Source organism: Calonectris borealis, chromosome 9 (genome assembly GCF_964195595.1).
Source record: "Calonectris borealis chromosome 9, bCalBor7.hap1.2, whole genome shotgun sequence".
Taxonomy (NCBI): Eukaryota; Metazoa; Chordata; class Aves; order Procellariiformes; family Procellariidae; genus Calonectris; species Calonectris borealis.
This window is the reverse complement of record NC_134320.1, coordinates 15,332,676-15,355,181: the sequence shown is the minus strand read 5'-3', so window position 1 is coordinate 15,355,181 and position 22,506 is coordinate 15,332,676. Positions and strand designations below refer to the sequence as shown.

At 38.3% G+C, this 22,506-nt stretch overlaps 2 protein-coding genes across 6 annotated transcripts in view; both read right to left on the bottom strand.

Annotated features, from left to right (window-relative positions):
- The window catches only part of XXYLT1 (xyloside xylosyltransferase 1), a 38,400-nt gene extending 37,525 nt beyond the window's left edge, over positions 1-875 (bottom strand). The window contains exon 1 of the mRNA XM_075158394.1: positions 432-875. Coding sequence (XP_075014495.1) covers positions 432-875 — 444 coding nt within the window. The remainder of the gene's footprint in view (positions 1-431) is intronic.
- A 145-nt stretch (positions 876-1,020) lies between these two features.
- The window catches only part of ACAP2 (ArfGAP with coiled-coil, ankyrin repeat and PH domains 2), a 71,243-nt gene continuing 49,757 nt past the window's right edge, over positions 1,021-22,506 (bottom strand). For 4 of the 5 annotated variants that reach the window (XM_075158381.1, XM_075158382.1, XM_075158383.1 and 1 more), the window contains 13 exons: positions 21,536-21,587; positions 20,031-20,131; positions 18,701-18,806; positions 18,061-18,269; positions 17,776-17,845; positions 16,320-16,414; positions 14,816-15,000; positions 13,901-13,993; positions 12,406-12,593; positions 11,974-12,083; positions 10,837-10,947; positions 10,531-10,592; positions 1,021-5,698 (listed from right to left, as the gene is read on the bottom strand). In XM_075158381.1, the coding sequence (XP_075014482.1) occupies positions 5,595-5,698; positions 10,531-10,592; positions 10,837-10,947; positions 11,974-12,083; positions 12,406-12,593; positions 13,901-13,993; positions 14,816-15,000; positions 16,320-16,414; positions 17,776-17,845; positions 18,061-18,269; positions 18,701-18,806; positions 20,031-20,131; positions 21,536-21,587 (1,486 nt within the window). In that variant the 3' untranslated portion in view covers positions 1,021-5,594. The remainder of the gene's footprint in view (positions 5,699-10,530; positions 10,593-10,836; positions 10,948-11,973; positions 12,084-12,405; positions 12,594-13,900; positions 13,994-14,815; positions 15,001-16,319; positions 16,415-17,775; positions 17,846-18,060; positions 18,270-18,700; positions 18,807-20,030; positions 20,132-21,535; positions 21,588-22,506) is intronic. The other variant, XM_075158384.1, reaches the window with a different exon arrangement.

The window sequence follows — 22,506 nt, the reverse complement described above, 5'->3', positions numbered from 1 at the left end:
AAAGACTCATGAGACTGGGGAGAGACGCAGCCCCCTCCAGCGCAGATGGGAAGCGAACGGTGACCATGGGGGAGCTGGAGCAAGGCTGACAGTTAAGAAAGCTCCTTGTCTTTCACTGGACGGCGGCTCCCTTTGCCTTACGGGAAGACGAACGTTACTCAGAGACCGCGCAGGCTTCCTTGGTGACACCTGGCCAGAAGGCAGGTAAGAGAGAGCCCCGAGGTGCTCCGGCGGCAGGGCGCCCGCCAGCCGCTCCACCCCGGCGGGCGGGGGCAAAGGCCCGGGCCGCGGCGCCGCGCGGCTCGGCTCCCCGCGGGCACGGCCCACAGCCGCGGCAGCCCGGCCGCGGGAGAGCGCACGGCCGCAGCGGGGCGGGCCCGGCCGGCCGCGCAGGTCCCCGCGCAGGTCCCCGCCCGCCCCGCCGGCCGCACCTGGTGCCGGAAGGCGGCGCCGCGCAGCAGGTCCCGCAGCAGGCCGAGGCCGATGTCCCGGCTGGCGCCCTCGGTGACCAGGTGGAGGTGCAGCGCGTCCCCGCCGCCCAGCCGGCCGTGCCGCAGCAGGGAGCGCAGCGCCGCCTGCCCCTTGGCGCGCAGCGCCGGGCTCCGCTCCGCCTTGGTGAACATCATCAGGAGGTGCAGGTCGCGGCCGCCCCCCGCCGCCGCCTCCCCGCCGCCGCGCTGGGGGTGGCGGTGGGCCGGAGGGGGCGGCGTGGCGCGGAGGCGGCGGGTGGCGCTGGAGAAGGTCTCTCCGCCGCCGCCCAGGTAGTAGAAGGCGCAGACGGCCAGGGCGGCGGCCAGCGCCAGGGCGCAGGGCTGGGAGCGCGCCCAGCCCCAGCCCCAGCCCCAGCCCCGGCCCGCGCGGCCCATCGCCGCCATGCCGGGGGCGGGACCGCCGCCCCGCGCCCGCCCCGCGCCCGCCCCGCGCCCGCCCCGCGCCCGCCCCGCGCCCGCCCCGCGCCCGCCCCGCGCCCGCCCCGCGCCCGCCCCGCGCCCGCCCCGCGCCCGCCCCGCAGCGAGGCCGTTGACAGCATACAAAGGTTTAATCCAGTACGGTATTTACAGTCCTTACAGCATGTACAGTCGATTAACTACAAAGGTAATAATGCGTTTCTCTCATTTACAATGACAAACTACAGAAAACTACATTCAAGTTCGAGATACAAAGTCTACAGACTTATTAAATGCGAACGAGGGCTGGTTATACATTCTTTACAGTTACACCTTAAGGGGAAGAGTTCACAGAAGAACGCAAGCATTTTACTGCTGGAATGTTTTTAAACATCAAATACAGAGGGACACGTGGATAAAGAAAAAAAAAGCAGCCTTTCCGCTTGAGGAAACAATGATTTCTCAGTGATTTCTATCAAAACATGGAAAATCTGGGATCCTAACAGAAAAGCGAGTGGGATTTTTCCCTCCTCTATCATCTCCTTCCATGGGAAGAGAAACAAGAAAATACTGTATACAGAAAGATAAAGCAAGCATATGAAAGGGGATATACCAAAGTGGTACATTCGTCCTTTTCCCCAGTATTGCTTTTCTGGAGTTGTCCCTGTTTTAAAAATGTGCTTTTGTGCAAGCAAGACAGCAAGACATTTCGGCTATCAGGATGCACAAATAAGTGGCATAAACTCTAACTTTGGAAAAAGTGTTCATCTGTGAACGGGCAGAGATGGTAGTTTGCAAAACTGACTCTCAAAATACTTTCAATGTATTAAATAATCAGCTCAGTCTTTTTGACAGTGTAAAAATATTAAGTCCTTAGTACTTACACATTATTTGTAATTCTATCAAATGGTCCTCTTCTATTCACTGTGTCATTTGAGATTCTCATGATCAAAATGCAGAGTTAACACCCATACTTCAAAACAGATGGCTGCAGAGAAGCACCAAAGTCCTGGAAACATCACAGCCATCCCTATGCTTATTCTAGTTCTCACCTCTTTTCCTTAGTGCTACAAATTTTTTGCTCTATCAAGGAGGACTCCAATAATTTGGACAACATGTGTGTACTGATGTCATACTGCAAAACAGGAGAAACTTCCTCTTGTATGGGGATTTGCTGACAGCAGTTGGAAGGTCTGGTTGCATTTTCTAAAACTATTTCAGCTCAGTACGTAACCAGATAAAGTGTAAAACCCCACAGAGTGAAAAATGCAGTATTAATACAGGATCCTTTTAACGCACTAACATTAGAAGCCACGAAAGGTACAATCCAAAGCTTCTGAAATCAGTGGAAAGACTGCTACCAATCTCAGTGACTTCTCGGATTAGGTCCTAATTGGCAAGGAGGCTGAAGTCTACAACGTAACACGCGTTCAGACTGCAATATGTGCAGCTTGTGAACGCAAAGCAAGACTTCTACCATCTACCAACCTTCACCCAAATTTATGGGAACAAATTCCATCATGTCTAATACAATTCAGTGGCATGATTCAGTATGATAATTCAGAAATTCAAGTTTATATGCACTGTACTGACATTAACATACAATATGAAACCTTATGAACAATCAAAACAATGCAGACTGCTAAGGAGACACCACAGACACCGTTTTAATCAACATGCAACGTAAGCAAACTGTACCTCTGAAATCAAGATGCATTAGAATATATGTTGAGCTCCTTGACATCTGTCTTTCCAGGAGACCTTTGGAACACATGATCTAACTCTGGCTAAGAAAAATATTATAAAATCTTTCAATGGGCTATCTAGTAAATGACTAGGAATCCATGTGAAAGCTGATTTTAAACTGTGTTAGGAATCTACTGCTTAGTACCCCACCGACTAAGACCTATTATACTTCATACCTACAGCGAAACATGAACTGGAATTGAAGCTTTCCATTATCTGGTACAGAGTACAAGATGTTAACCTACAATGGAGCCTTACTGTCTATTATTCTAGTTAGATTCATATTGTAATAAGAATGGAAGGTTCCTAATATTACTGAGCATTTGGGTCAGAACTTGATATGGAAATCTAGATCTTCAGAGTAGTAGAGATAATCATACTTTGTATTACTGAGGGCTGAATCCTACGAGTTGCAGAGGCCCTGGAGCACAGAGCCTGCCAGTGTTTGGTAGGACTAAGCCCTCAATACATTTCGTGCAGCCTAATGGCATATTCATTTTTGCTGATGAGCAACATCCTAACACATGATTGCACCTGACCTAAAAAAAAAACTTTAACTGAATGCAGTTTATACTGGACATCCTAGCGTACCTAAACGGATTGGGGAACAAGGCTGCAGGATCAGAAGTGACATACACTCCCTGAACCATTAAAACTCCAAAGCCCCTGGCAAGAGTAATACAACCTGTGAATCATGTATGTTATTACTCCTTTAGCATAAATAGACTGATCCTGCTTCCCAGACAGATGAGAGTTGGAAATGCAGCACATGGATCTGCAGAGCTACAGGGAAGAAACTTTTTGTCTACAGGAAGTTGTCCCGCAAAATTTGTCATGGGGTTTTTTTATGGCTAGGAAGGAAAATACCAGTGGAGATTTGAAATAAGTGTCTCAGACATTTTTCCAGCAGCATGGACTGAGATAGCGATTATGCCATTAAGCTTTAGGTAGTTTTACATTACAGCCAATCACACTATATACTGCCTGTCATGTAGGCTGTAAAAGACAAATCTTTAGAAAAACCTATGCTTAAAGTGTATACTATACATAGTCGTATCTTACATTGTCCCATCTGTACACTGGGAATTTTACTTTCTCTAAGATCTACTAAAACATCCACTGCTGTTAAATACTGCAGATTAGGAAGTACATTATAGTTTCATAGACAGCTATTTAAAAAACAACCTACTAGAAATTACTGCTTAGAGCAGGATATTCCTAAGTTTCTTATTATTCAGAATAAATGCACTCTTTAAATGGGCAGAATCTGCTTTTCCTAGCATAATTAGACCACACAAGAAGCAAGAACTGTTTTGTAAGATTCTTCTGCTTGGAAAAAGAATCTATTGGACAATTCTAAAATGCTATTAACTTTGCAGCAATAATCATCCAGATTTGATGCCTTATTATACATTTGATGCAAAATTATAAATATTTGAAATACCTTGTTGAAATTTAATATGCCAGAAAGTTTAATTTCACCATAGTTTACAGAAATTTTTTACCCAATTTTGCTTATCTTAGCCAGCTTGGAGAAAAGCCAATTCATTTCCTAAATACATTTAAACAGCAGGTTAGCATAATGTCATGGCTATTAGGATTATTAAAAACTCACATTGATACTACGTTACCTAAAAATTCTCCTTAAGTTGTCCACAGGGAAGACAAATAGAGCATAAAGAATTGCATCTGCTGGTTTGGGGCCTCAGGTGATTACTATCCAGGTATTAAATAACCTGACATACAAGCATGTATCTACAGACACCATTTACACATGCACATCAGCAGAGAGGAGCTCACTATTGAATAAAGCAAACTGTGTTGCTGCCCTCAGAATACAGCTGGAGACTATGCTGATTCATTACTTGGCAAAAATGTGCAGTGAAATTCCTCGTTTTCTTGTGCACACCTTAGTTTAGACAAGACGTATATATACACATCTTTGCAGATTATATAAAGGATACTGCTTCCTGATATAAAGGATTGATTCCCCTAAATTTAGAGTGGTTGCATTACATATGAGATGTTATATGTTCAGCTTAGGGCTAGTAGTGAGAACAGCAAAAAGAGAAGGTAACAAAGAGCCTTCATACAACTGCTCTACACAAACTCCATTGGCTCAGTATTTACTTTCATGTCTCAAATTTCAAACTTTAATGTCCAAATACTGCAAACAAACCCCACATCGTGTCCAGCAGGATTAAGTTTATTTTTCATGAAAGGTTCCACATGCTCATTTAAAAGTATACTTGCTGCACAGAAGGTTTAATTTAACAGAAAAAAAATGAAAATGGATTGCTCTTAGAAGTTTGGTCCTCCAGGATATACACCTATTGTGACTGACCCGCAGTCACTAGCATAAAGGCCAGCCTGGTGTTAAAGCTTCCACTGAAAAAAAGCTTGCAAAAGAGCAGAAGTTACCATGTCTTGTTATCAACAGCTTACCTCTAACCACAGTCAGCATAGGAACAAGAGAAATCTGTTAAGTCACAGGCTCACAAATAGAAGGACAACTCAGTAAGTCATTACCCGATTTCCCTTCCAAACAGTCCCAGAAAATGCAACCCAGACCTTCTTGTCAGAGGCACATTCTTTATGGCAACACAGGTGACAGTAGGGAATACTAAATAGCAAAGCTGGTCTGATCATCCTGCCATCCAGAGTCTGCAATGCACTCAGCTATGCTCTGCTAACTTTATGTATGAACCACAGGCAAACTTCGTACTTGCTAACAGGTACTGTTTTTATACTGAGCTATTAGGTATTCCTTTTTTTAAACATTTTCTTCAGCTGCTGAGGTATACGTACTGTAGAACATAAAACAACTCATACGTCTCCCCAGCTACCACAATCTAAAGCTACATTAGAGTGGTCATATCTAACAAAATGTATATAATTCATTCTGTTAAAGTAAAAAAAAGACTTGCACTATAAGGATCACGTTCTTTTCCTTCTTGACACTTAAGACTTCTGGGAATCTGACTGCTGGAAACGGTTTAGCTTCTCTGGATTATTTGATGCCATTTGAGAAAAGTCACGAAAAATGTCCTGATAAATTTCATCTCCTAGGTAGAAAAGAAAAGGGAAACGGTTTTAAGTATTTGTGACAGTTAACATCACCCACCATTGCACAAATGCCCTACTGCACTACCAATCACTGTATAACACTTATTCATGTATAAAGATTGCTTATAGATGGAATGATGCTGATGTGAACTCTCTGGGACTGTTTACTTGCATGCACGTTCTGTAGAAGCAAATTAAACAAAGCCAAACTATACCTGATACAGTACCTCTCAGGCAGCCGCACAGAGGAAAGTTCAGAGTTAGAAAGGAAAAATGAAAGCATTTTAAAGCAATGTAAAAAGAAAAATGTTTATTAGCTATTAAAGAATAAAATCCTTGTTTTTGCAAGGAATTGCTAACCAAGATTCTCTGCAGAAAAGGAGAATTATGGCATAAATAAAGATTCACTTGGAAACCAAGGTCAGAAGTCTTACAGCCAGACAGAACTGTCCATGAAAGAAACAATCAGCAAGCAATAGTATAAAAAAAGCAATCCTAAGTAAACAAATTATTGTTCATAAATCCTTTTGGTCTATTACTTCAGCAAATATAAATTTTTACATGCATTACTGAACATTCATTACATCTTTTAGTTTTACCTATAAGAGTGATGATACTTTGCTTAAACATCTTTCATTTGGTTTTTTATCTTCACCCGTTGTGCTTAAACACAACCCGACTACTAGTACATATTCCAAAATGAGGGATGGCAGCAATTTCCACCAGGCCTGTCTCCCTCCCCCTCCCCGTCTACACAGGAAAACACATTCAGGAATGATTACTTCTTGAGTCATTGCCAAGTCATTCTTCTGCCACTTTAAAATGGACATTTTCACATTCTTTCACCTGCTGCAGCATTTTGGGCTTTGAGTTCAGGTTTCATTTTAAAACATCAACCATACCCTATTGCCTTCAAAGGGAATTAAATGCATAAAACATTTGGTCCGTCAGGAGCTATGCAGCCATCCAAATTTTACTGTCTTCCCAACACAGATGACCACACAGGACACAAGATCCCAGCATTACTGTTCCTTGCTGACAGCTTGATTAATAGCGTGACAAAGAAATCAACCCAGAATCTCTCTCATCATATATGTTAAACATTAAGATTTTTTTTTTCCCCAATATGATTGCAGAAGAAAAGTATTATTCCACCACTTTTTTCCAAAGGGCAGTTTTTAAAAGGATCTTTTTGTGTTTAAAAGTTACACTGTTTTGTTTTTCCATCTTTTAAAGGAAAAATTTCCATCTTTCCAATATTAGAACTGTTATTCTTCTGAAGATGAGACTCCATTCATTTGAAAACACTTCCAGAAATTATAACCGACCTTCCAGAAATATTTAACATGCATGGCATGTGGGTTTATATAAAAATGCAATGACACAACCCTTTCCAGACTTTAGAAGATAAATAGATTCAATACTGCTCTACTAGGAAAAGTTAGTTCTAGTGAAATTCCCTTTTGGTTTTCAGATTTAGTTTCAAGTGTGTTCTAGAGATGAAGCAGGCACAGGACACATTTTACTGCAACAGTTTCTCGTAACTGCTTGCACTGGGAGATAAGCACAGAATGAAGGGAGTTCTAACATTCACCAAAAGAACAGCTATGAAAAGCACAAATCGGAATCAAGCTTGTATGATAAAAGCAATTATGCTTTTAATACAGAAGCGGGTTCCACTGGTGAACTAGTACTGTAGTTCAAGTTGCCATATTTGGTTCTTTCATATTAACTTGAAAGAAAAAGCAAAAGCTATTTTTGCAAGATATATTGTGGCTCTGTTTTTGGCTCTATTACATAACAAAAATATTACATACAAAAATAGACTAAAATAAAGTGCCCCTTTAGTTTGTATGCTGCATTAAAATACTTAATACTGTAAACCTTATAATTATTTTAAAATCCTACTTTAAAATTGAAGTCTGGAAATTCCCTTTCCAAGCAATGTTCTCCCTAAAGTGCAGATTTTATGTACAAAAATACTGTAACACCGCTTTTACCATTTAACACCAGAGTAACTCAAAAGGCACACATCATACATTCAAGAAAAGATAGGAAGAAAAAATAGCAATACTAATATCAAATAGTTAGCAGACATACTGTAGCACCAGAAGATGAGCACTCAAGTATTATACAAGAAACAGTACAATGGTGCATATGGCTTCTACCACCAGAAATGAACTTTTTGTGGAACAAGCTAGGTTCAGCTAGTTCCCATTCTAGAAATACTTTGGAAAACCAACTGTACCTTGCAAAGCAATATATACATTCTCTCAGTAGCTCAAACGAGCTAGGTATATTTAAAATCAGAAATGTTGATGCCATTAGCTGCATCAGTAATTGTTTATCAACTGCATTACTAAAGCGGAGAAATATGCAGCTGGCTTCACTTTGATGACAGCAAACCCGTACATTGATATTTACCCTCACATAGCTCCCCGCAAACATACAATTGTCTTGAAAATCCTTATTTTCTTCTAGAATAATAATTTTGGAAAAGAGCAATTCTAAAATAAGGGCAGGGCAGATAATTTAACATGCATATGCAGTGAAAAAGACCTGCCTCCTCTACGACCACATAAAGGTATCATACCTTGCAACAGCAGAGACAGGTTTTGTGCTTACACTTACACATCTACACAACCCTCCTAGCAGGCTAGCAGACATTAACATTTAAAACACTCAAATATTTACTTCAACTTTTAAAAGAGACTTCAGCAAGTAAAGAATCAAGGAGAGCAGAGATATACTATCCAAACATACAGTAAGATCTCCTGGCTGGGACATTGTGCTACAGCTTGTGGCCTGAATTTCAAAAATTATTCTAATGATACCCTCTCCCTAATTTTGGGCAACCTCAATCCCTTGTAGCAGCTCTACTTTCCATTGTCAATCTCAAGGATCAGATACTATCTGTAAAATATCTGGATCAGATTGTTATCAACTGCAGTCTCTAGATTCTACTGTAATACAAACTGATAAAAAGGTCAAGATACTTTCAGTGAAAGACTTAAGCAGCTTTTTATTTCATCTACCTAATTGAAGAATCAAGTCTAAAAAAATACTTTAAACAAGATGTCAGGGAAAAGAGTCTCCCCCATCTCCAGTTTAGACACATTTGTATTTTCATGTAAGTAGTGCCTGTATTTGTTATGAATGAAACATTATTTACTAAACATTTGTAACATTTAGTAACCAACTGAGGCTTTTTGTACAAACTATAGAAACACATTTTCTGGTTTATAGTAATTTTGGATTTATGACAAGTCCATTAAATGATCTAAATTATTCATTATGATTTAGCACAAAGCTTTTGAACGAAAATACCTACCTGCCTTAAAACAAAGGCATTTTACTATTTGAAACTGACAGTTACTGTTTTTACCTCTTAAAATAAAAATGAGGAGACTCAAAAATACTTCAGTATTTGTTACCTTCAGCCTCTCAGTGTAGTAGTATGTATTATATCGGTAAACAGCTTTACATTTAAAATGGCCAAACCAGCACTAGAGTTTTTTCATAGCCTGTTGCATTTTCTGAGTGGGGAATCCTTCCTCATTTAAGCTCATAATCAATTATATACTTCTAAATTATCTGTTGCTCTGCCCAAGAAAGCATTTGAATGTCTGAGTGTCTACAGTACTTTTATTGTTTTAATTTGAATTTCCTAGAAGATTTGTTTAAAAATAAATTTGAAAAACATCTATTCTTAAGGAGAAACTTTATGAAATAAATAAATTGGCTTTATTTAATAGAGTTCATCTGGGATATTGACATGAGACTCAATGTTGCCCCTTAAGTATATTCCAGCCCCAAACTGGTAAAAGACATAACCACACAATTCTTATGAATCAGTAGAAAATACATAAGGGCTTTATAGGAGTGAGCCAAGAGTACTCAGCACTCAACCTTAAAAATAAGGTTTGCCTTTCAATACTGCCAGGTATAGCGGCGTGTTTTTAGCTGTCTAACTTGACATTCAAGTGCGCCTTCATTATTGATATTTGCATGAGATGAAATTAGGTTCCTATGGAAGCATACCATAATAGAAGAAATGGCTTGCATAAATATCACATCAGAACATAGTGTAAATTGGGACTGAGTGCCTGAGGATAAAGTTGCACATATTCATTAAATATAATTTGTTACTTTCTTGTACCAGTTGGCTCAAATGTCTGCCAATTTCTTTTTTTTTTTTAATTAAATGGTAAGATACTAAGCATACAAAAATACATACTTAAGAATGACTGTTTTGTTTCTTATTTGTATCTTAAATAAAAATATTTTAAAATAAAATCTGAGGAAATAATACTTTCTATTTCTGACTGGAGTTATTTTGAAATATTCAATGTACATTTTTACATTGGTGTGCAAGCATTTTTTCTTAAAAAAGAAAAACAGGACCGTTCCACAGGAAAGAGAATGGTATCCTGTAATAAGATGAACTCCTCAACTGTCTCTGAGCAACCTGGGTCAGAAGGCTGCTATTAAATAACGTCAGGTAAATCCTAACATTACGTGAATTTCAATGGAACATCAATAGGAGAAAACTGTGGACAACTACCAGCAAAACAGGTTGGTAATGGCTGTACTAACATACACTACTATAATAATGTAAACACTCTCCTTTTAGGTTCCCTAAATACTCTGACAAAGTCACACCAGTGAATTTCAATAAAGCTTTAACATGTATCAGTTGTTTATAAAAAGCATTATTGTATGAAGCTATCTTAAATTTCCCTCAGCTCCTAAGAATCTAATTGTAAACTGATAAATTCCTGAATACACTTCTTATACTGCATTTCAGTATGGTTATTAGTGGAGTATTGACCTGGCTGTCCATAGAGTCCTTCCGATTCACGCATTTCTTCATTCATCCTTGCTAAACGCAACCTATGATTTAGGAAACAAAGAACAATGTCATCTTCAAAGCACTAAAAAAGACTGCAATTCAAGACCTACAATGCACTCCTGAACCTCACACTAGTGAGGTCATCTATGGATAGTGCACTCTCTTTGATTTTTCTTTTGCTCTCCCTGTTTTTATGTAAAGGAATTTTGACATTTCTTATATTTTCAACTTGAAACAGAATAGGAAAACCTAGCTACCTAGTTAAAAACAGAACATACAACTTACAATGTTACAATATCTGCATTTGCAGCTTCTACTGCTATACTCAATGGATCTTTCCCATCTTCATCAGTGGCATGCTGGTTTGCTCCTCGTTTTAGGAATAAACACACTTGTCTGTTTAGAAAAAGCATTTAAGAATAATTTTCACAACAATAAAGGAAAAAAGCAAATAAATTCAAGCTGGATGCAACGTACTTGGCTTAAATTGCTAGAAGTCTCTTGAACATCAGAACAGTGCTATTCATCTACAACTATTCATCTAACAACTAACATGTTAACACAGTAGTAAGCAAAACCTTTAATTATTTAATCCACATTAGAAAGACGGTCTAAGTCAAATCACACTAGTGCAGCAAGGAGTTGAACCCTTTAGAAGCAAGACTCTATCTTCCCGTATCATCTTAGGTTGCAGAACCAAAAAACCTCATCCCTTTTACCATGACAGACAAGAACCACTAAGCAGGATAAATCAATGCTGTGAAGAACACAGTTCACAGGTGCCTGATTTACCCAGTAGAAACTGATCTCATTTGTCTCTGCTATTATAATTCTTCATCTTTATAAACAGGGCATACTGACTAAGCTTAAGTCTTAAACTCTCCCAAGCTGTCAACTTGCACTCTATTTAGAATTCATGCATGCAAAGAGTTTGGGCACCACCAACCAGATTATTATGTCCGCATTTGAATTGAGATGGTACAGGGTTTCAGTTCAAAGCCATGATTCCAAAACTCAAGATGTAATGCAGTACATTTTGAAATGAGATACACTCTCAGTGCAATACACAGGTGGGATGAGTCAGAAAAAGCCTGGCCCTCACACACCACTGTTTCTCCTATTTGTACCATATTTCTTAAGAAAACAAGAATCTCATGAGTCTTCACCAAAAGTTCACGCTATTTCAAAGCATTATTAAACACATTTTTACAAAATGGACCAAAGTGTGTTTATAGGTTTGTGTTTTGCTAGCGGATGAGACTGCTAATTCAAAATGTTATTTCCTCTCTCACCACAAGAGTTTAAGAAAAATCTAGATCACCTGAAATACATTAAAATGCCAGAATATTTGGGGAAATGAAGCTTCACATTAACAACTATAGTAAAGGATGATCTTTTACAAATTCTGGAGCAGTGAGTTACCCAGTGTGTCCTAGAACTGTGGCATGGTGCAGGGGTCCTCTTCCTTTCATGTCCCTGATGTTCACATTGGCCCCATTCTGCAGCAAGAATTCACAAGTAACCAACGAACCCTACGGAATAAAAGCAAAGAAACAATACAGCACCAGATCTCCAGAATAAGAGCCAAACCTGTTCTGCCTTCTCAATACTGACTCATGGGGCAAAGGAAACAAAAGGGGGTTGCTTCCATATAAAATTTTAACGCTACTAGGTTATATAATTCCAAACAAAGCATAAACAGGAAAAAAATAGTTCAGAAACAACTTTTAGAGACCACTGCAAAGACAACTTCAGCATCACATTATCATTCATTAGCAAAGCAAGCAGTTCAAAAGGAACACTGTTATTCCCCTTCGCCTCCTCCCGCATCAGTCGGTGCTGTGTATCACATACCCCTCGCACTGCCTGAATGAGTGGTGTTGCTTTGTTTTCTTCTATGTTGACCCAGTTTACTTCAGCTCCATGGGCCAATGCTTCTGCCATATCAGGAAGATTCTTCTCAAAGGCAGCTCGATACAGTTGCAATCCTGGACTAGGCTGTTTGGAGTCACAGAATACAGAAGACTCTTGCTTGTCTCCTTCTGAAAAGAAAAAAAAAAATTGCTTATCTAATCCTTGTTTTTATAAGGTACCTCCCGGAATTCTGACCAAAAATGTCATTTCTCTGGCATAAGGTAGATCAGGTTTTGCAAAATGCTGTGCATTTTTGCCCCATTCTGCCAGGAGAAGTCACAGATGCCTTTAGCTTGTTCCAGCAATCAGGCATGGCCACTTCACAGAATTAATACTTCCCAGAAAACATTCTCTTCACATTACTGGGACGTGTGAATATCCTTCAGTCTACCTATTTCATGTCATTTGTAAGAAATGATTTTAGGTTAGAAGTGTTTTATCCTATACTGCAAAATATGAATAAAACTAATTTCCTGCAGAGATGTAGTCATACAAAGATATCTTTATCTGCAACAGCTTGATACACCTGCATACGAGGCTAATACTGTTCTGACCTAATTTTTGTTAAAAGATACCATTGTCATTTACCAATTACTTGCTGTGGCCATAATCTTCTGGACTAAAGCATAATCTTTCTTTTTATCTCAATAAGAGTTATACAGAGTGAAGTCTGGGAGATAACGACATTGTTATATGTAAGTTTTCATGAGTTACAGGATCTAAGTGTTTCTACCATGCAGTCAAAGAAAGGATCCAAGCCACTTGCTGCTTGCCTACAAACCACAGCTGTGAACTAGTGGATTTAAAACATACCTCAGAAGAGTGCTTTGATGTAGAAGAATAAGTTTGCTTTATAAATAAATATTTTGGATATTTTGACAAGCCCTCCTCAATACATCTGTCAGGCCAGGATGCTAATATTAGATAGCAAATAATTTCATCAATCAATTTATAAAAGTTTGAGTAAAGAGGGGGTAATGTTCAAAGACATGGTCAATTCCACGTAAGCAGAAAACAGAAAAATTAAGCAAAAATGCTCAAATAACATAAAAGCCTATTATCTGTGACTTAACAGGAATTCCATCTCCAAGGATTTAACTATTTATAAAAGGATTATGCATTTCTGTGGAGACTTGTCTGTATCAAAATGCAGCATTGCTCTACCTGCTAAAAAACAAAGTTCTCGCTCAGTATCATCTGACTGGAAAAAACAGAATTCTCTGAACTCATTTAGAAGGATTCAATGTCATTCTTGCTACCAAGCCTGGAGAAGAGAAAGGTCAGTCAAGCAATTATTACCCTTGTTAAAAATGTTTCAGCCCACCAGGATAGAAGAGACATAAATTGTATCACCAAGTACTCATCTCTTTGGTAAGAACATGCTACCAGGAAGAAGTTATTACATTTTCACCTTAAAGCGCAAAGTCTAACACACCTGGTTCATACAAACTGTTAGCTGATATAGTAGAGGTAAGGTGTTCTCTGCTGTCATCAGCACTCTGCTGGATCCCACTGTCACTGCTTCGTACTGTTTTGGGGAGAAACTGTAATTACTACACAGACTGCAAGTTACCCACTCTTCACAGATACCATGATAATAAAGCAAGCTCTTATACTTGGTCCTGAATACATTTTTTTTTTTAAATGTCTAGTCATTATTCAATATTCTTAATGCATCCATAGAAAAGTATGAAGTCACACATTGCAACCATAACATTTATAATAATAATACTGTCAAAGATTATTAGAAAGGAAAAGATCAGGATAAGTAAAAAAGCTTAAATTATTTCATGAAAACACTAAGCAATGCAGTAGCCTGGAGACAATGGATTAAAGGCAGGGAGATGGCCACAACACACAATGGATCACTAGTGCAAATACTGAACACGCCATAGCTGTAGTACTTACTACTACGTAGTTTTGAAGAGGTATCAAAGTAGGAGAAGAGTGAATCTAGTTCATCAGGACAGAACAGAGACTCCCGCCTCGCCTCGTCGCTACTTACAGCAACCGCTGGGACATGCAAGTTAGCAAAGCACAAAGCAGGCAGTAAGGAAGGGATAGGGCAGGAAAGAACGTTATTGGAAAAATTAAGAAGGATGAAAATACGGAGGAAAGAAGGTGGTTAATATGCTTCTGAATTATAAGCATCCCACTCCAAATTCTTCCCCACCGAAAAATGCACATCTCTGAGCAAGTTTTTTCTCCCCTATACTTCTGAACTAGTTTATGATCCATTAAAAGACAGATTCCAATTTCTCTGCACAAGGCCAGAAATCAATTAATGCAGAAATATGTTACTTTAAAACGAACACGTGTAATATAGCTAAGGAGAGAAGTGTGTAAATACCTTTTTGGGATGCCGCACCTTGTTCCCCTGCCAAAAGGGATTTTTCAGGGCCACTGTGCCTTTTCTCTTCCTGATTTTGAGGCAAAACTTTTGTTCCAGATTCAAGCAGAGATACTGATGCAGGCTGCTTCTCTACAAATTTTCTTTCCACATATTTTGCTCTGATGTATGCCTCCTTCTCCTGCCTGTCATATACAAAAGCCCTGGAGTTAGTAAGCTAATATTTTAGTATCTTCATGTATTAAAAGAACATCTATTTCATACTAAAGCCAGTAACCAAAATTGTAGTTTGGCATTGCACATAAGACACACTTACAGCACGTTTTCAGAAAGATGAAAAGCACACTGTCTAACTCTTTCTGGATTCTTGATTAAATTTTGCGTAAGGCTCAAAAGAAAGTAATTTTGCTAAGGTCATCTATGTATATTTTCTTTCAGGCAGAGACTTTAGAAAGTGGTATGTGGAAGAAATAAGCATTAGTTACTGCATGTTACTTCTTGGTATTAATCCTTTATACATGTTTTACATTGTTAATAACAAATTAATATAGCCTATATTTAGTTTTCTAGGTAAATATAAATTGCAACATTCATTAAAAGAACATCAAGATTGCACAAGAGAACCGTAACAATAAGCCTCAAGTAGGCACAGCCACCAGTTCCGTAATGTATATTGAAATATTTTTTCTTGTAACCTGAGGTTATCATCTTAAGACACACACACCGGTTGTGACAAACTGATGAAAGGGGCTATAAAAGTATTACTGCTGTTACTACTAGAAAAAATATCTATCAAATCTCCTACATTATTTATATTATCATCGTCTCCAAATTACCAACACTTTATAAAACGCTGTTTTCTATACCATAAAACTGCCTGACAGCAAGCAGCACAAAACTGGAAAGCTGGTAAAAAAAAAGTTTTAAAAGACATCTTATACAGCAGAACAAAACATTAGGAAACTACCTTCAAACACAAATTAGCATCAGAGAAATGGAAGACAGCAGTACAATCATTAGAAGGTTGCTGTAAAGCAGCAGAGCTCATGTACAATGTAGGCAGAAAGAAGAGAGCATTCTGGGGATCAGGGAACAAAAGTCAAAGTCAAAAACAAAGTCACTGTAAACAAAAGGCACAGCCACAGGCTCCTTCCAGGAGCACTCACAGACCAATTACAGCTGGCTGAGATCGTAGGAAGTAGACAAAATTAACATGCCCACGTTGATGAGACAGAACAGGATGCTATAGAGTTGTCATCACAAGGAGGGAGTGAGATCAGAAGAAGAACAAATGAACAAGAGAAGCCGAAAAGGACCAACAGAAGGAATACCCAATAAAGATAGAGAGTGAGAAAAGGGGGAGAGCAAAACATACTGGTGATAAGGGGAAGCAAAGAGTAAATCAAAGGAGTGTTACACAGTTAACTGGCAGCATCTTTTAAAGCTGGAGGCTGAAGGAAGCAACAAGAAAAGGAAGTAAGAGGCACTGCTAGTAAATCACTACCTTTGGCTTCCAGGTTGTGGCTTCTTTACTCCCACTTTTTCCAACTTCGCTTCATATATTCTATTTATAACATCATTTCCCAATTCACACATAAGCTATGAAGCAAAATAAATAAATTCAAATACAGTTGCAAAAGGCTTTATCTACCTATTTAGTTGTTTTTAACCTCGCTCAGCCTATTTTTACAACTTAGTATTTTCACTGGTAAAAGTACATTCACAGAAATAAGCATGGGTTTGTATCATGATAATGAAACAGCAGTGAATAGAGAGACCAAATTTTAAGTAAGATAGCAAAAAATACAGTCACTCTTTTAAAGTGCCATTCCCTTCTGAAAAAGGACTGCAAAAATGACCATCTGTCATTCAAGAATCTTTTTTGTGCCATCAGAATGACATCTGCCTCACTAACAGAGGTACTCTCTTCCACCAGCTTTGCCGGTAGCTAATCTTACCTCATCGGCAAGAGACAATTCAATCAATTTTATTCCATCTTGTCCAACAGACATTTTTGCTAAACCATAATCTGTTATGCCTATAGCAAAAGATCAAAGACAAAAAATAGCCTGCAGATACTACTTTAAGGAGAATTTGGCCCATGAAGTCCAACTTACTGATGGCAATGAACAGACTTCTTGCGTCTAATACCAGGTAGAATATTCAGCTCTGGTATTTACATAAACAGGACAAGGGGCTAGTTTTAGGGTTTTTTGTTTGTTTGTTTTCTCAGCATGAGTGCATAGATATTAAAATTATTTAAGGTCAAACCACAAGAGAAACACCCCTACTCACATTGTCTTTTGATTGTTCACAATAGAGAAGCAATACCTAAGTACCAGACCATCACAGCTATAAACAAATGCTTTGCATCAGTTACTCAGTTACACACATGCATCCATGCGTGAGTTCCTATTTCGGTATTTCAGTGTCACATGATTTTCATAACCATGTTTCAAGCTAGAATTTTGGCACAGAAATAGCACGCAAGAGCAGTTGCATGAACATTCTCCTATAAGCCAGTAGGAGTACAAAATCAAGATCTCGCTGTAAGAGCTGACATCTGAATTTTCAAGTATGATCATGCTTTAGGCTGATACAGCACTTCCAAAATTTTTCAGTCCACTATATTATCGGTCTTTAAACAGATTTCCATTTTTATATGTTGAAAGCATCAGATGAAACTTACTACTCAAAGTGCATTTGCGAACCCAAAAGTGTCATAAGGTGTTCTGACTCGCAAGTTTATAACAAGAATGACTACTGCTACTGCATGTATTATAAGAAAGTGTGAATTAAAAAAAACCCCACACAACTATAAGCACTTTTGAGTAGAAAGTTAAAGACATGCACTGGGTACAAATGCAAATGTTTTCCTATATTGAACTTTCTGATGCATTGGCTTTAGAACACCAATCTTAAGTACCAAATAGAAACTTGTTTCAAAAATACTATCATACCTTTAGAAGTTCAGGTTCCCATGAATCCAGCGTTAAAGATCTTACTTTTGAAAAGTGGACTCCCAAGCTCCTAAACAGCATGAAAAAATATTAACCTGTGACTGCATGCTGTGTCTTACCTCAAACAGCTTTACCATTAATTTATGCAAATAAAGCAGTTACCTTAATTCTGTTTACAAACAGGAGTCTCTAACCTTGCTTCAATATATATTTGAAGAGGCAAACACCACCCTTCCTAATTAAGTCAATGCACAAATCAAATATAGTTCTGAAGAGTTCCCCAACCTGTGTATCCCAGAGCACTCAATGCACAGCGTGATTCCTAGGTTGATACTGGCCCAGCGAGGGTCTGCCAGACCACAATCACAGCAGGCAGCATTACCAGCAATACACTGAACTCGCTGTAGAGCGCTTTCTCCCTTTAACAACTTCTCTTTTGTCTCACTGCCAGATTCTAGGCTTCCAGCAGAAGGAGATGATTTCTTTTCCTGTTTCTAAAAAAGAAGAAAAACAAAGAGACACACACTAAAATAAAGAAATAAAAGTCCTACAGATACTGACAGTGCACTAGAAGCCTAGAAAAGTAACTTCTGCAGTTAAGGCCAAGGAAAACCATAAAACTGAAAAAATGTTTAGCTTTTTAGAAGAAATATAGAACTGAATATAGGAGTACCCAATAATCCTATGAATTTTAATCACACTACAGAAAAATATCATCAAAACGTATAGGCCAAAGTAACATCAGTAAGATGGAGTGAAAGATAGATTAGATATAAATCATAGCCTTCAAAATTTCATTGCATTTCCACTGGAAGACAAACAATGGATTCTTTTTTTCCTCCCCCTCTCGTAAAAAGAGGTTCTCTCTATTTTTAATTTTCAGGGTCTAAAGGGGGGTTGTTGGTTGGTTGGTTTTTAAACTCACCTCAGATTCATCCCCTTTCTCTCTATATGCTGTAGCAATACTGGTCTGAACAGCCTTAATCCATGCCTGTCGCAGCTTTTCCGAGTCAGCCTGAAGCATGCAGCTTCTGTGACAAATACATGCGTACTCAGATTCAGAGAGACTGACCAAGCAGCTAACATCAAACACCACATTGTTCAATAAAATACAGACTCTTGAGAAAGTTTCTTGCTATTACCACAGGTATATTGTTTAGTAGGCATCATCTAATAAATCCATTTATTTTGAGATAACAAAGCAGCTGACCCTTTATGAATTGCAAACTCCTTGTTTCAAAACTATTTGCAGGTAGTGCTAAAACATATAGATAGGACTCTTCAAATAACCCAGAGAATGGTTTAGCTTCCTATTCCCTTTCTCTTCTTATTCCAGATTTTTCATTTTTATATCCTCACATGCAGTTTACCTCCATGACTAATTACACAAGACACAGGTATCAGTCCTTGAAAACACAGTTCATTCACTGAGATCAAGAGAAAATGACTTTAAAGCTCTCTGACAAAGAATGAACTACTTTTCACACCAACAGTCAAAGGAAACAGGTCATGAAGTATAAAACTGTTCCAACACTTATGGGCTGAAAAGGTATAGGCAAGCAGGAGCAAAATGCATGGTAAAGTGAACCACAACTGAGGATGCAAACATTAGGACAAGCAATCTGTTAAGAGGAAAAACGTAAGTAGGAGTGGGGAGTGTAGATAACATCCACACCTAAAAGCAGGTTGACCTTATATCAAAAATTTAAATATGGTCACATCTCAAAACCACTAATGAGAAATCCATGTCCTGCATCCTGGCTGCAGCAGGACTGCCATACTTCTCCAAATATAACCAATGCACTGCACTGCTAGAGCTGAAAAATATTTTTATTTGGTAGTTTCACTTAGTGCATTCTAAAATGTAATTTAACACTACTGAGACAACAACTTATTAATTCATTTCTCTCTCATTACACCAATCAGAAATTTGGAGAAATGAGATCTATTTTCTACACTACTAAGCAGCTTGATAGTATCAGCTACTACTAAGCCACAAAAGCTCCACAAACACAAGCCATTTATGCATAAAGCACAAGAATGCATGTTTATTTTAATGCCAAAAGTAAACTAAATACTAGGAACACTTCTCACAGCATCACTTACTCTGAGCCAAAATTTCAGAAAACAAAATTGTTCAGATACTTTTCCTGTTTTGATCTATCCCAAGAGAAATGTTAATCTTGCATTTCAAGACAACTGAATGTAACGATTTTTTTATTTTGAAATAAACATGCTCCATCACTTCTCCTTACTTTGTTGGAGAAACCACCTCAAAACAGAAACGTCTTTCTATGTCCTCACAGTGTTTAACCGTGCAAAGCCGCAAGTCTTCAACAACTACTGTGAGATTATCCTATGAGACAAAAATTAACAAAACAAGTCACGTAGAATTAAGTGATAAATAATTTGGGATTATTAGCAACTTCATTATCTTTCCTCTATTTGCTTGTTTACACAAATTTCTCCTCCAAAAATAAAATTTTAAATAGCTGGAATAAGAGATACTTAGCAGGAAATATTTAGATAAATTTTAATGTTTTGTTATATTTTATGAAAATTTAATACAAACTTTGGAGAATTCCTTTTTACCTACAATCAATCCACTAAATAATCAACACCTTAAATTTAAACAACAGTATTCAAAGGAGTTCAAAGATATTTTCTAAGAGATGCAATTAGCTCACAAATACATCAGAAAGATTATACCTAAATCGGCAGTATTTTAAGTGCCAAGTACAAAACACAGAAGCTGGATGCAGTGGTTTTGAAAATTTGATTCAATTCATAAGAACTCTATTCTAAGCTAACGGCATTTTAAAGGTGCATTTTTAAAAAACATAAAAATGTAACTGGAATTCACAAAATGCCCAACTCAAATGCACTCACACAAACTCAAATGTTTGTTTCCTTTCCAACCACAAAAATGAAGACTCTTGATTTGATAGCATCAGATAACAAGGAATAGCCTCTGAACCTGGTCTGTTAACATTGAAGTGAAATGACATGTCCTAAGCTCTACCCTCTTTTTTTTTTTTTCTTCTCCATACAGTTATCTAGTTTTTTCAAACATGACAGTTACAGCTATGTGTTGCAAAAGCAGATTCTAGAACAGCAAACAAAGGAGCACGGGCCCAAATGCTGATTGAAAAGGCTAGCTCCTACAGCTTGGGGCAGAATTGCACCGGCTGCTGTAATATACAACAACTGTACTTTCCCACCAGCAAAGAGACAGATGCTGACTGCTGAGCCACCTTACATTTTCAGTATCAAATACACGTACATAGCACCCCTGGCTGTTTCATAACAAACGCTTTCATGCCTTTTTCCCCTCCCCCCCCCCCCCCCACCTGCTATATTGGGCATGTGAACCCAGTAAGTAACTGGAGAGAGCAAGCCCTGAAAGAGTTGAACACAATTGCTCAAAGAACAGCACGGAATATTTCGCTGCCACCAAGTCCGTACTAGCCTTTTGGGACCAACAACCTTTAAGGCTCTTCATAAACCTTCTCTGCAACAAGGTAACAAAACCCACAGCAAATAAAGTATGTGCTTACATGTCACTGTGCAGGAATCTCAAAATCTGTAAGTGTAGCTATTAGGTTCATTTTACAAAGGGAGAAACTAATTTAGAAAATGCAGTAGGTTGTTCAAGACCACACAGGATGCCAATGTCAGCACTGTTTCTCCTTCTCCTGAACCATCAGGAAAACCATCACCCACACCCCAAACTATCCCAAGCCAGTTTTTTTATACCTACCTTAAATTTCTTCTGGTACACAAGTTGGTTATTTTGTATTGAGAACCAGCGCCTATTCAAATAAAGAGACATCCAGAGAATACATAACTGATTTCACACTGCTTATTTGACCAATACGTGCTACCACACAGTCTACAGAGAGACTGCATAAAAGAATTCACAAAAGTTATGCCACAGTCAGTTTTGGCAAGTATTTCATGAGAATAATGAAAAAAGGGAAAGCAGAGACAAAACAGAAAAGAAAGCAAGGTTCAAATAATTTGAGTCCTAAACAAACACATTCATGTTATGACAACATTAGTTAAGCTATCACACAAAACATTTTCATTTCAAAGAACATTTACTTCTGTATTTTAGCAGCAGGCTACAACTGTAATTGTTTGATAACACAAATTCAGACAGTTTGAATAACAAAAATACTTAAACTATGTAAACTACTCACTCCTGAAATATTTTTCAGAGTAAAACTGAGAAATAACTTACTAAGGCACTAAAAATACTAAAGTGTTGCTATCCCATGTAGGTTTAATGTCTCTCTATATTTGGCATTTCTTAAAATTTTAGATGCTGAAATAAAAAGATCGTACAAAACCAAAGAAAACGAAGGAAAACCTTTTAAGAAGGATCCGTTAGGATCTAAAGCCTCAGCTTTGTAGGAAAATTTCAAATAAAAGATTTAACGAAGGCATCCTATAAAATCCGAAAGATAACGTTTAAAAACTCCTCTGAACTGTATCCTTCCTTGTGAAAATCACTGTTCAGACAGGATACAATTCATAGAGAATGGAAAGATCATTCCTATTTTGGAAAAAATTACAAGCACCTCAGATCTCTAACAACTGCGTTTTATCAGACCACTGAATATTAAAAAAAACAGCAAATATAACCATCCCTTTCTAGCTCTTCTGGGGATGCATAAATTAAAGCTAACCAATCATCACTGGTTTTGAACTGACAAAAATGAAAGGAAT